The sequence below is a fragment of the Felis catus genome, chromosome B1 (genome assembly GCF_018350175.1).
Source record: "Felis catus isolate Fca126 chromosome B1, F.catus_Fca126_mat1.0, whole genome shotgun sequence".
NCBI classification, from domain to species: domain Eukaryota; kingdom Metazoa; phylum Chordata; class Mammalia; order Carnivora; family Felidae; genus Felis; species Felis catus.
In genome coordinates, this window is record NC_058371.1 from 72251556 (window position 1) to 72266155 (window position 14600).

Consider the following 14600-nt stretch of genomic DNA (forward strand, 5'->3'; position numbering starts at 1 on the left):
ATTGACCATATTTCCTATACTATACGTTTTATCCTCTTGACTTATTCATTCCATAACTGGAAGCCTGTGCCTTTCACTCCCCTTCACCCATTTTGTCCATTCCCCTACCCACATCCCTTCTGGGAACCATCAGTTTGTTCCCTGTAGTTATGGGTATGCTCCTGCTTTTTGTTTGTTCATTTGTTTTGTTTTCTAGATTCCATATATAAGTAAAATCATATGGTATTTGTCTTTCTTTGTCTGACTTATTTCACTTAACATAATAATACCCTCCAGGTCCATCCATGTTGTCACAAGTGGCAAAAATCTCATTAATTTTCATGGCTGAATAATATTCCATTGTGTGTTTGTGTGTGTTTGTGCGTGTGTGTCCATTCATCTATCAATAGATATTAACAGGCAATATGATAATAAACCTGAACTCTTTCCTGTGTATCATCCGCTCTCTGTTGTAGGCATTAGCAGTGGTTTCATACAATTATGTGCTTCCTGGTTTCTTCAATGCCAGTGGAAGCTCTTCTTAACCTTCACTTCTCCAGTTCTTCCAGTGATTTTCCAATACTTTAATTTCCTGTATTAAATGACTTTTTGCTATAAATACCTAGCATGGCTTCTCTTTAGCTATCTGAATCATGACTAGTACAGTTTACTGGCCCTTCCATGCTTCCCTTGTGCAACGTTCTAGATAATTTTTAGTGAACCCTAAATTATATGTATGTATAGAGCCCTTTCTAATTATGCAAGTGTCTATACTTAATGGTCTTCAAAAAAAACCTAATCCTGAACAAATATACACCTTTACTTGACTCCTGTATGGCTAAAACTCTACTCTCCTGTATGTTGTATAATAAAACTGGGAAAAGTTTATGGTTTACAATCTTAAAAATCTTTCTTCAAATCTTGGCTTTAGTATTTCCTTGACTCATTGACTTAGTTTCCTTTTATTGACCACAAACTTGATGCCAGAAGCTGCAAGTACCTGTGATACCACAATAATTAAACCAGTCCCTGTCCCCTGCCCTCATATGCTTAAAATCTAGCATCAAAGATTATAGAAACAGAATTTGCAAGGGATAAAACATAGAGGTAGAGTCAGGTACTAAATAGCCTTCCAAGTCATAAAAAGATTTTTACTTTTTCATAACTATGATGAGGAGACATTGAAGAGTTATCAGGAAAGTGATGTGATAAAATTCCAGGGTCTGAAAAATCACTCTGGCTAGTGGGTAAAAGTTGGATTTGATAGGAAGATGACCGGATATAGAGACCAATTAGGAAGCTGCAACATTAAACCAGAGGCGAGAAAATACAGGTCTGAGAAGATAATCACAACTTGTACTATGGTGGGGAGCATAGGGATGAAGAAAAATGAATTGATTCAAGGAACATCTAGAAATTAGAACAAAATGTGGGAATTGTTTGGACATGTGTACTAAAGAGACCCAAGAGTCAAGGGTGACCCCAAAGTATAAGACCTTGGGGAACTAGATGAGTAGCAGTGTCATGATTAGGACAGAGGACAGAAATACAGGAAAACAAAGTGGAGGTGAGGTGGGGTGTGGATCAAAATGTCAGGTTCTGTTGTAGACATGTTGGATTTAATTTGCTGATGAGATACCCATGTAGATGTGTCCAGTCAGCTGATAGGGATACATACAGGTTTGAAGTTAGTTTAGAAGAAAGGTCTGGTCTTAAAGATTCAAACATTGTCAAAATACGGACTATAACTGCAGCCATAGGAGTGAATCCATTCACTCACGTTCAAGTACAGGAAAGAAAGAAAGCTAAACTGCCTAGAAGCCACCATTATTTTCCTTCTTTTGGTTGTGCCAGAGGCTTACGATTTCGCTTTGGACAGAAACTTCGATATAAAATATGACGCAATTTCTCTAATTTCCCAATGTCTTTTATTTCAACAGATAAAATCACAACATAAAAAGATTAATTACATCACAAGTATTAACTGGATCATTAAATGATTCTAATAATTTACTACTACAACTGGTAATACAGTGGCATACGCATTCCTTACAGGGTAAGAATTCTCCAAGAGGGAAAACAAAACAAAACATTGTAACCACAATTATCTATTAGCATCTTAAGCAAACTAATTGCTTTTTAAAGGACAAAAAGTTTTTTCTTGAACAGTTATGTAGAGTCCCACAAAAAAAAAATGAATTTGTCCGTTACATGGTACATTACATATATATATTATTTTTTGTTTGCTTCTTAATTAGTCTTCCACTGTTTTCATTCTCTTTCAGTATTCCAGAGGTACAGCCCACTTCGAGATCTTTACTTCTACATCGGAAATAATTCAACAAGAGCCACAGTATGACTTTTAAATATATCCGTAAAGTTGAACTCTCTCCGTTCATGAAGCTCATGTTTGTACCTAAACGTAATATTCATGCTGAAGTTTTTTAAACTTTAAGAAATCTATTCCCAAATTCAGTCATACTGACAAAAATATGATTGCAATGAAACTTCTTTAACAGAATCCAAAGAAGTACAACTATTTTCACATCTCAGTGTGTTTTCATAAACATACTAGGGTTTTAAGCATCTTTGACTGGGTACTATTGAAATAAAAATAGTATTCACAAAATCATTCAATGAAGAGTACTATAGCGTCTACACTCCACTATTTATAGGTAAAATTTTCTTATGTATATATTCATAAGTTATCCAAAAATACATAGCTAATTATTTTGAGAAGAGGATAATTTATGTTGAAATTGGTCCAAATAGAACATTTGCAAAGTGGAATGCATGCAGTGTTTTTAATATTTCTTACCAGATGGGTTCCATTTTGATGAAATTATATTGTTTTATTAATCATGAACCATGGAAAATGAATTCCACGTCCATGGAAGATGAATTTCAAAAAATAACACTACAGTGTTCTGTAAACACAATAGAGCTATGTATCCGTGCAAAAACTGTTTACCAATAACCACAAAATGTGGCAAAATGCCACAAAAATTATTTTTTAATCTGAATCAATTTTAGTGAAGACAAATTCAACTCCAACATAGGCATAATACATGTTCAGAAAGTTATAACAGTTAGCAATGGTTAAAAGTATTGAGCTGTATGTTCATTTGTTGTCACATAAATAGTATTTACAAAGCAGCAACAACTTGAAATGAGAAGCTAAATGATGGGTTACATTTCTAAAACTGAGAATTTCAGCCTTCAATTTTGAGTTGGAGAAACTTTTCACTAAATGTGTATTTGGTTTTAAGAACACCTGGTGAAGTCAGTGTTAAAGATTTCCCTCATCACTCGCCAAAATACTAATTATATAGCAAATTTCAGTTTATCACCTGGAAGTCATTCAAATAGCTGATAACGTTCCCTGAAGGATTGGTCCATAGGAGGAATAATTAAAAAAAAAAAAAAATACAGAAGAGCCTGCAGCTCCCTAGGGAAACTGGTGTTGGGTAGTCCTTTCATCAGATGAGGGGGCAGTGAGTAGCACATCACCCCCAGTCCATGCCCTAATATGATTTGAAAGGCAATTTATTTAGCCAACCACTTCTAGCAATGCTGATGTCATGTTGATTCCTTGTTCAGGTTTCCTTCACTCTGAGAAATAGTCAAAAGCATTCCTCTGCTTTTACTCCTAATTTGACCTACCATCCAAGCAACTATAAGCAAACTGTTCACTGCCCTATCTTTGAATAGGAGTATTTTCACGGAGGCTCTGCCAACCAGGTTTCTTTCCACAGATCACACTGCAATTGCTTCCACTCGGATCCTCTTCTCCTGCCTTAAAATGGGAAATCAGGATGCACCCGGGAGCCCTTCTCAACCGATTTATAGCTCTGGTCGGAATTCATCTGCATATTTTCACACCAGAGCTTCCTTACACATTGGTAGCCTCTGTGAAAGAGTCATTGGGACCATTGTTCTTTTTTACCTCCAGGTTCTTTTTAGTCTTGAACGTCACAGACACCTCAGAGTGAATGGCATCCAACCTCTGCTCACAGCGGAAGGCTGCTAGGAAAGCCTTTCTATAGTTGCTGTTCATCCAGCCATAGAGAAAGGGGTTGGCAAAGGTGGAGCACATGGCGATAATGTGGAACACGGTGAAGATGAGTTTGTACTCCTTCAGGTCTAGGACTTGGTTGTCAATGTCAACAGCGAGTTGGAAGGCATGGAGAGGCAACCAGCTGACTGCAAACACCACTACCACACACACCAGCATTTTGGTCGTTTTTTGCCTTCGCTGATGGTAGTGATCATTAGCAGCTCCAGGGCTGACATGGTTCTTAAGTTTACTCCAGATACGAGTGTAGGAAAAAGATATGATGCCCAGAGGCAAAACGTATAGGATCAACAAGGAAGAAAGACTGTAGATGGTGCCATAGATGTTCTTCTCCTCACCAGGCCACTTCTCAGTGCAGACCACAATCTCAAAGTCGGGAATAATCTCAATCAGCGAGTACTCGCGGAAGATGGCCAGGGGGCTTGCAAGCAAGGCACTGATGCCCCAGGCCAGGCCAATAATCAGGAAGCTGATTCTCTTGGAGATCTTGCTTTCCAGGTGGTAGACAATGCAACGATGCCGGTCCAGGGCAATTACCGTCAAGGTGATCGTGGACACTTGCACTGCCAGGCCCTGGGCATAGGGTACCAGGTGGCACAGGACAGGACCCATTTTCCACTCCCCCATTAAGGTGTAGGTAAGAGTGAATGGCAAACACAGGGTGTTCACCAGAAGATCTGCCACAGCCAGATTGGCAATGAAAAAGTTGGTTACTGTGCGCATGCTCTTGAATTTGATCACCACGTGAATCACCAGAGAGTTTCCAATTACCCCGAGCAAGATGATAGAGCAATAAGCTAATATGAGGATAATCTGCACCTCAATCAGCATGGTGCTGTCTAGAAGCTCTGGCTCAGGGTCAGGGGCCAGCTCACCTCTAGGAGTGGTTTGCCGTGGATGGTACTTCTCCACCTTCATTTCTTCCACTGTCTGGTTCTCATCAGCCTCTGCACCTACTGGGCCCATTTTCAGCACCTAGCACAAGAATATACAATTAGAAGAAGAAGAAGAAGAAGAAGAAGAAGAAGAAGAAGAAGAAGAAGGAAGAGGAGGAAGAGGAGGGGGAGGGGGAAGGGGAGGAGGGGGAGGAGGAGGAAGAGGGGAAGGAGAAGAAATAACATGGAGCAAGGAAAACACAAGGGTGACGCAAAGGAATATCACAAATGGATTGGTTTCATTTTGGTTAGGGCTCAAAATACATGTCCCCTGATCCCTGTAACTGCGCATAGTGTAACATTTTAATAAAGCAGGACCATTATAATAGTTTACTCACAAATATGGATGAATTAAACCAGGTCCCTGAAATGTATATTACAACAGTAAAATGTAATACCTATAGTGTAGACATAAATCCAGTGTGAATGCTACCAAATTGAGTCTATCGATTTTGAGTGGGATAAATGTTACAAACTTTACCGATTAATTTTATAACTTCTATTAAGTCTTCAAATTTATTTTAAGGTAGACAAAGAAAATTACCCTCAATATCTTAACTGCTTCAAATTTGTAATTATAGCAACAAATTTCACAGAAAAGAGAAAAATATTAAAGCCCTTTGAGTGGGGCCTGGACTTTGGAAGTATAGCATAGAACACATAAATATAAACTGAGCATATTCCATTTTATAGCCATTTTTTCTAGTGTTTGGGTTAGTGTTAAAACTAGGTAGCCTGTGTAAAACAGTTGCTTTTTTTGAAGATCTGAAATAAACTTCCTACTGACACACAGCAGAATCCCACACAGGATCTACATGAAAAAAAATATGTCCAAATCTGAAGCATCTCTCTCTCTCTAACCTCTAAATATAAAAGTTTTGACACTTTTCTTCTCCAATTGCACGCCCTCAAGACTTTCCTTTCTGCATGCCCTACTTCAGTCAATGTTATCCCCATTGATTACACCATGGGGAAGGTTAAAAAGCAGGTAACCATTCTAGACTTTGTCAACTCATTTAGTCTCCACATTTAAGAGAACCCTCAGACTGACTTTTTTAAGTTTATCTATTTATTTTGAGAGAGAAAGAGAGTGCAAGCAGGGGAGGGGCAGAAAGAGATGGGTAGGGAGAGAGAGAATCCCAAACAAATTAATGAAATCATGTATGCATGGTATCCGCAGATCGTGCAAAACAGAACCTATTCAAGAATGTAAGGGAGGGAAAATTAAATGCAGAGTACCTAGTGACCAGGGCTATCCACTGGAAATAGAATCACTATGGACTAGTACTGTGGGAACGAGATCCAGAGAGAGGCTACTGAGGCATTGCCCAGAAGAGAGAGGGAAGGAGAAGAATACAGAGGATTCTCCATTCCTCTGCCCTCTAATTACCTGCCAATGCCTCCTATGACCAAACTCAGCCAAGTGCCCGGTTACTTGGGAGCCTGAAAATCTAGTCTGCAGGAGTCAGCCCTCTAGAGGAAGGGTAAGGAATCGAGCTGAGGGCCCAACTAGGCGTTGTCTGTGGGCTGAATAAATATGACTCACCTACCAATGTAGGTAGATGCTATTATGATTAATAAAAACCAAATTTATTTAAAAGAGGTTCAGAATTAATGACAGCAGCCTTTTGTCATTGTGAATACATTCGAAAATTACTAAGATGTTGAGCTCTGGATGTTTTTACAAACTTGAAAAAAGAATTTCACATTAGAAACCAACATATGATATTGTTTTCAGCAATCTGGAGACATGGGGGAAATGATATGATCACATTCGAATTTCAGAAAGACCATTTTAATGCCGGAGTAGGCTCTTTCTAGTAAAAGGCAAGAGCCTGAGAGTGGAGGCACTACCCCGTTGTTATTCCTCCCCTCTTCCCGCACAAATCCTGGTTCCTGGCATAGGTTTTTAAATGCTTGCTAAATGCATGTTATAATAAGTGTAAGCATCACGAGGGTGAAGCCATGCCTGGCATTTTGCACATGCTCAATTATTATTGCTAAGTGAATGAATGAAAAAATGAATGAGAAGAGGAAGTGAGGTAAGTCACAAGACTATTAGAGTAATTGTGGTAAGAAATCAAGGACAAAGCCAATGTGGTAGGAATGATGAGGACCCGTGAGAAAGGTGTATAAAATCAGTCTAAGGGGCACCTGGGTGGCTCAGTCAGTTAAGCATCAGACTTGGTTTCAGCTCAGGTCATGATATCACAGTTCGTGAGTTCGAGCCCCACACTGGGCTCTGTGCCATCCTAGTGATTCTATTTCCAGGGGTTGGCCCTGGTGCCTGGGCTTTGGTCACACCACCTACTCCCTGTGTCTCTCTGGCTGGAGGTACTAATGACTCTGTGTTCTTGCTAATCTTTGAGTGGCTTCAATATCCTCTGTTTGGCTTCCATCACTTGTGTAATCAATTCTCCACATTTAATTTTCCCTCCCTCACATTCCTGAATAGGTTCTGTTCTGCATGATCTGCTGATACCAGGCATACATGATTTCATTAATTTGCTCTCCCACTAATGGTTCTGCACCAGCCTACAGAAGATAATCCCAACTCCATTATATGACATTCAAAGCTCTTCTTGAACCCATTCCTGCCTACCTACCCTCTGGCTTCATCTCTCCTGACACGCCAATAGGTATCTTATGCTTCTGTCGTACTAAACTACTTCGGATTCCTTCAATACATCAGCTTTTCTCATGCCTCTCTGCTTTCCCGTTCTGACCTGGGAAGCCTCTCGGTTACCCAACAATTTGTGCTGACTTCTAATACTACAAGAAGCACAAGTCCCAATGCAATCATTCCCCCACCACAGCAATCTCTTTAAGGACAGAAACTGGATCTTTTCCATCCATTGTGTAATCCTTAGCACGCTAACATGTTAACAGCACCCAGTAATTTGGCAAAACAAATAAGAAGCTACAGGAAAGCATAATTCCTTGTTCTGATATGACATCCTTGAGCTTATTTTCTTGTTCTTAGGTAACCACCCCTGCAAGAAAATTGTTCCAAGATCCCTCTTAAATCAATCCCTGATTAGAGCATTAAAAACTGCCAGTCAGTATAGACCATAAGGAAACTTTCTATCTGAGGGGCCTACCACACACACACACACACACACACACACACACACACACACAACCTTTCAAGGAGCCTTACTGCAGAGAGAGAGAGAATTCCATATACTCATATTTTGCTTTACTGATATTTTCTAGTTCTGTCTGCATAAATTTCAAATAGCATGTTCCAAAGAGCCTTGACTCTCTTTTGTATTTGCCTCCATTCTTTAGAAATTAGGGGGAAAAGTGCAACTAATTATCTAAATCTCGGAGTGTATATTTAATAGGCTACACCTTCTCCCTTAAACTAAAAGAGACTTTACAGAGTACAATTAATCAATGCTGACAAGTCATTAACAGGATTAACAAGACTCCATGAGGTCTGAGTTTGAGGTTTGCCACAAGCTAAATTGAGAGTAAGCCTGAGATAGAAGGATATGAGTTTGTTTATTAACTTGTTTTCCTTTTCCTGTTCAGTTCCATTTTCTTCATTTCAAAGCCCCTTTATTTAAAACTTCTCTGCAGGAATGGTTATTGATCTACAGGCAATTAGCGTATGGATACCAATCACAGTTCTCAAGCACACTGCTGGCCCTCAGCCAGGGCAGAGGATTGCCCAGAGAATGCATCATTTCATGTTTAGGCTTCTGGAAAAGTGGAAGAGGAAAAGAGATACATAGAGGGAGCTGACTGATTTAAACTCAAAAGCACAAACATTAAAAGATAAGTAGGTGAGGGAAAAACTCTTTCTTTGAAACAAGACAATATAAAGCATTCACATCAGTCGGGTCTTTTAAGAACTGTGAATGGTGCAGTTTTCTTGAACAAGTGAATCTTTAGAGATTCTGTTACAGAAATATTTTCCTGTTTGTGGAATAGGAAAATGACTTCAAGTTTCTTTTTTTTTCTTCCAGAGATAAAGAACTTCAAATCACCTGAGTGACAAACCAGTTTATACTTTCACTGCATGTTTAAATTTGTGGGGCTTTTTTTTTTTTTTTTTTTTTTTGCAACAGTACCTTTATTGCCACAGATTGGCTTTAGTAAAACTTAACATCTGGTCAATCACAACACCTTCCAGGCATTTGTCCCAGGGAAAAATCCCAGAAATCATGCTACATACTCTATACTGGTTAGTCCTGGGGGAGGGGAGTGGACTCCAAGAATGCTGCATATAAGACAAGGCTGTTTGGTTCACAAGCAGAAAGTTGAAAATACTCACTGAAGAGTCTGGTAATAAATTACTTTCCCTATGTTTGAACTTCTGGCCTTTCCTTGCAAATAGCATGGTCTATTTCATGTGATTGCGTGTAAATGACATGCCCCTATTGCAAAACGTCTTAAAGCTTTTACTTTTGCCTCCTCCCTGTGCACCATATGCTCCGACCCAGTGGGTGAGCCCTTCTGGTGCAAAACCAGTGAGTGCTTAAATAAATGTATTCATTCTTGAACAGCTTTGGAGAATTCAAGATGACCTCCTGCTTTAGACAGGTGTTTGATTTTCTTTTCTTTCTTTTTTTTTTTTTTTTTTAAGAGAAATAGTAACAACTTGCTGCTCTGGAAAGATGATAACCTCTCTCTAAGAAGGGTCAAGGAAATAATGAAGAACCTTCAGCAGAAAGGGAAAATTCTAGCGAAAGTGGAAAATGGGGATGGCTATCACCCCAACCCCCACCTTCAGTCTAAATGAGAGAAAAAAAGTCCCCACACTCATGAGGACCTCCCCCATACCCTCTTCTCAGGACCAGAGCTCTTCTTTGGGGGTATTCTCGTTCGCCAGTGTGAATCAGAGTTAGGACTTATACTTACTTACCCGGTCTTGGCGTTTCTGCTGAGACGTGGAAGCAAGACGTGTACGGCCCGTCCGTGCAACGATTATCTAGCCCTCGGAGCTGAAGAGGGCACTGGAAGGTCCCCAGACGCAAGCCCAGTTCTGTCCGTTTCGATGGTGCAGGACCGCCAGCGGCGCGCGGAAGCGCGGCGGAGCGCGGCGTCCGCCGGGCAGTCGAGCCGCTGCGAGCTGGCGCTGCTCCGCTCTACCGCCGACCTCCGGGGCCAAGCGCGCTGGGGCACCGCGCTGCGCGGCACAGAGCAGTCGGCTGCGCTGGTGAGGATGCGAGGCTGGTGGGGGGGCGGGGGCACGGGGATGCGGGGAGAGGCAGCCCTTCCCTGGGAGAAACAACAACAACAACAACAGGTACAGAAGGGCGGGGGGCGAGGGTCCTGCCGCGCAGAAAGCTGGACGGGAAGTTTCCGCGGCGAGGGAGGGGGACAGCGTCCACGGTGTCGCCGCTGTCTCCAGGTTTCGAAGCCCGCGCAGCGGGACCCTACTCAGAGCGGCGCCCCCTCGCGGATCCCAACTATCGCCTGCAACTTCTAGTTTCACCCCTGTCTCTGGCGACCCCCGATTGTGATATTCTGGCCGTTTACACCACTCCAACCTCCTTTCCCTTCCACGAACCCCTTCCTTTGCTCTCCGCTTCTCCGTTCCGCGAGAGATGGCCCTGCAAAAAGCTCCTAGATTCGGGGTTCACCAAATCAGCCAGGGAAAGTCGAGGGAGAAGGCGAAGGCGGAGCGGGGGGACTCAGGTTCGGGCGAGGGTGCTGAGGTCACGGCGCAGCGAGCAACAGGAGACCTCGAGCTGGAGGGAGGCAGATGTGGAGGCAGAGGGCCGTGCCTTGGAAGGGCTGAGAAAACCCCACAACTTCCAGCCAGGAGTTGCTTCTTGTTTTGCTTGTTTGTTTTTGTTTGTTTGTTTGCTCATAGGAGCAGAGTGGGGACACGGACCCTCGCAGAACCACAGAGGAGCGTCGCACAACTGCGCCAAGGACAAACCCAGGGCACTCACACCAGGGGCTGGAGCCGTCGCCGCGCTCCCACGGGAAGGTAAAACGAGTTCAGATGCCTGTTGCCCACCACTGACAATTCCCCTAACGGGTGTCTGCTGACAGTTTACACGTTGGGTATTGCGAGTTCAGATTCAAAAGCCGGCGGGCAGCGTGTGTGATGTGCACTCTGTCTTCCTGCAAAAGGTAGAATAGAAAGAGAAAACAATGGGTGGCAAACAATCTTTCTCCAGTTAGTTGACTTCCTGATCCTTCGCTCTTTGATCGTGACCCAAGCCACTAATGCCAGGATGAGTGAGTGCCTGTGGAATACTCTAATCTTTTTGTGGCGAAGCCTTGTTAATACCTTGAGCCATCAAGCTGAGTTAGTGGATCAGAGCAAAACAGCGTTGTGGCATCAGTCCACGACGCTGAGGGGTCTGTTTCCTCGGGATTCCTCCCAGAAACTCTAGTTAGAACCATTCCTTATAGAAATTTGCAACCAGCCTCTCTGTCCCTTGTTCAGTTTTAGAGGGGGAAGCAGATCCTGCCAAGTTAGGAAAACAAAGGCCTGAAATTGGAAACCAAAGTCTTTCCTAACTAGCGCATGTTGAGGTTTTGCACACATTACTTTCCCTCTATTCATCAGTGTCTTTATTTCTGAAGTGACGATGGCCATACTCAGTTCACTTGGAATTTCTCTTAAATAGAAAAAAAAAAAACAGTTTAAACAACTCAAAATAATATTCTTTCCAAAAATATTAGTTATGGCTTCCCCTAAAGAAGATTGGATTTTCAGTCTTTTCTGGGCTTGCCCACACCTTCATAATATTGCATGTATAAGTATCTTTATACAGCTTAATCTGAAATTGATTATCTGGTTAATGTAAAATTATGCCTACAGGAGCACAGACGTTATTTATAAAACAAAGCAGCTTGGGCTTCTCAGTTACCATGAAAGAAAAGTAAACTGAACTGGAAATATACAAGATGTTCCATATAATTCTACTTAAAATATTTTTGTAAATATTTCTTAACTTGGGGAAATATTCCTTGTCACGCCTGTGTTTTGTGCAACAGGTTCCATGCTTCCTAATATATTTGCACCTGTGAATAGTGAACTCTGTACCCAGGAGTTGTAATTTTAGAAGAGTAGGAGTGGCTTGAAACAACAACCACAAAAACATATAGAAAGCACAGAAGAGCAATCAGATTAATTGCTTCGGAGGGTTTGACTGACTTCGATGACATTGATTCTACAAACATTTTTGCCTCCCATACAACTGCCTTTTAAAAGCAGCCTAGCAGTCTTATACAAATATTTATCTTATTCCCTTACAGACATGCGTGTCTTAGGAAACACCCATAGTTCCACAGACATCTCGTCAGCAACTTTGAGAAGACTAAATGACCTCTCTCTCTCCCAATAAAGTACAGAATTGGATGAAAAAATGGATTTATTGAAATTAAAGTTGCTTTATTGTGTGTCATATTATCAAGGATAGCTTTGGCAATGAACTCATGACATTTTTGTGCATTCAGGTCTGACTGAAACACTGTGTGCTATCATAACAATGAACCACTCTGATGAATGCCAATAAAACCTATCAAGACACTGGTAGAAGTTTGTGGAAGGAGTGGTGAAATATGGATTGATCCATAGGGAGACGGGACAGGATTATTGCTGCCTGATTTCTGTTGTGTCAAATCACGGAATTTCTCAGGCAATTCCACAGCTAAGAAGAATATATGTTGGTTGTTCCTCAGATAGGGAACAGACTCAAACTCAGATGCCTACCTGGCCTGGGCCAGTGACATAAATGCCCAGCTAAGTTGTGGGAGACGGTGGGGAGTGGTGGGCACTGCCACACCCGTGAGGGCCCAAAAGTACAAGCTTTTTCTGAAGGAGGAGGCTGCTGATTCCACTGAGCTGCCCTGCAAAAATCTCAATTCAGTATTGTCAGATCTGACATTTGAAGAGAACAAAAATGCATATTCTTAAAAATCTTTCCAATTTTAAATGAAGGAAACTAATTTTTAAAAAAAGTCAAACCCCTTGGATGCCTGGATGGCTCAGTAGGTTGAACATCCAACTCTTGATTTTGGCTCAGGTCATGATCCCAGGGTTGTGGGATCGAGCCCTCCTCTCTCTCTCTCTCTCTCTCTCCCTCTCCCTCTGCCTCTCTCCTCTGCTCATGTTCTTTCTCTCTAAAATTAAAATATTGAAAGAAAAGGTTTTTTAAAAATAAAAGTCAAACCCCCAAGTGGGCCAAAATAAATAGACACGGATAGATAGAGCAAAACCTGCAGCCTGGCCTGTGGGCCTCCAATATCTGATATTAGTATGTGAGGTTTGATAAACCTCCTAAAATACCTAAAACATAACTCTATTATCATTTCCCCTACCCCACAGACCATTCCTCAGCGCACATGAATATAAAAGGAATACAACCAAAGATTAATTGCCAAGTAAGTGTTTTTCTTTTCCACTTCTGGTTGAATAGATATTCCCAATGAGACTCTGAAGTAAAGGACCTGGTCAATAACTGAACAATCAGTATTTATATAGTTACAATGAAGAAATTTCAGACAAACTCTTTGTCAAAAAAGACGAAGTTAGATAACATCAGTAGAGAAAACCACTTGTGATGCACTTACTTTAGATAAAGTACATGATGATATGGATTTCCTTCCATCTAAATTTATTTTGAAAGCAAGGAAGCTTCCCCCAAGTTGCAAATAATTTCATTGTTTACACTATAAAAAGAGAAAACAGAAAAAAAAGCAAAGAAACGAATACACATGATCTAAAACATCACTGTCCAATAGAACTTTCTGCAGTGATGGTAATGTTCTATCTCTGCATTGCCCAGTAAGGTAGCCACCCAGTCACACGTGGCTATTGGGCACTTGAAATGTGGCTAGTACAACTTAGAGAGTGAATTTTACATCTAAAAATTTTTCAAAAACACCAAGAAGAATAAGTATGTTTTGGTTCCTAATGGAAAGTCCTCCTGGGGTCATTTCTGCCAGAAAGCTAGTTTGTTTGTTTGTTTTCTCACCTTAATGTCAAGTTTCCCTGAAAGACTATTAAGTAACTCTCAACTCATACCAAACCAACCTAAATCACAGAACAAAACAGTGTGGTGCAGCTGGAATGTGGAAGCTGATTCCAGAAGAAGAAAGAAAGAAGCTCCATAAGTCAGGACAGCAGCCTAGGAAAGGAAGAAGATTATAGCACCAAAAGAGAGTAGCAAGCCCAAGCAAGGAATTCTCTAAACCCCAGTAATGGAAGAAAAGCTCAGTGAAGCTAATAAAATAATGTACTTAACACAGACTAAACAAACAGAGCCTAATGACAAGTCCCTAGTAAGGAAATAATAATCACATTAACTTAACAGTTAGTTACAGTGTTTAGTATATTTGAAAATGATTCTGTCTTGCTTTATTCAAACGTTCAATAGGAGCACCTAGGTGGCTCGGTCGATTAAGCGTTCGACTTCAGCTCAGGTCATGATCTCTCAGTTTGTGAGTTGGAGCCCCGCATCGGGCTCTGTGCTGACAGCTCAGAGCCTGGAGCCTGCTTCAGATTCTCTGTCTCCTCTCTGTCTGCCCCTCCCCTGCTCACACTGTGTGTGTGTGTCTCTCTCAAAAATAAGTAAACCTTAAAAAAAAATAAAAATAAATGCTCATAAATTTATTTATTTATTTATCCTCAGGTTTAT

The 14600-nt window shown here is 41.2% G+C and overlaps 1 protein-coding gene across 1 annotated transcript; it reads right to left on the bottom strand.

Moving 5' to 3' along the window:
- Positions 1-1884: 1884 nt before the first annotated feature.
- Positions 1885-10000, bottom strand: NPY2R (neuropeptide Y receptor Y2). The gene is made up of 2 exons (XM_006930805.4): positions 9863-10000; positions 1885-5029 (listed from the first exon to the last, which is right to left on the bottom strand). The coding sequence occupies exon 2, from the start codon at positions 5018-5020 to the stop codon at positions 3872-3874; it is 1149 nt and encodes a 382-aa protein (XP_006930867.2). The 5' UTR covers positions 5021-5029; positions 9863-10000; the 3' UTR covers positions 1885-3871.
- Between the last annotated feature and the right edge of the window lie 4600 nt (positions 10001-14600).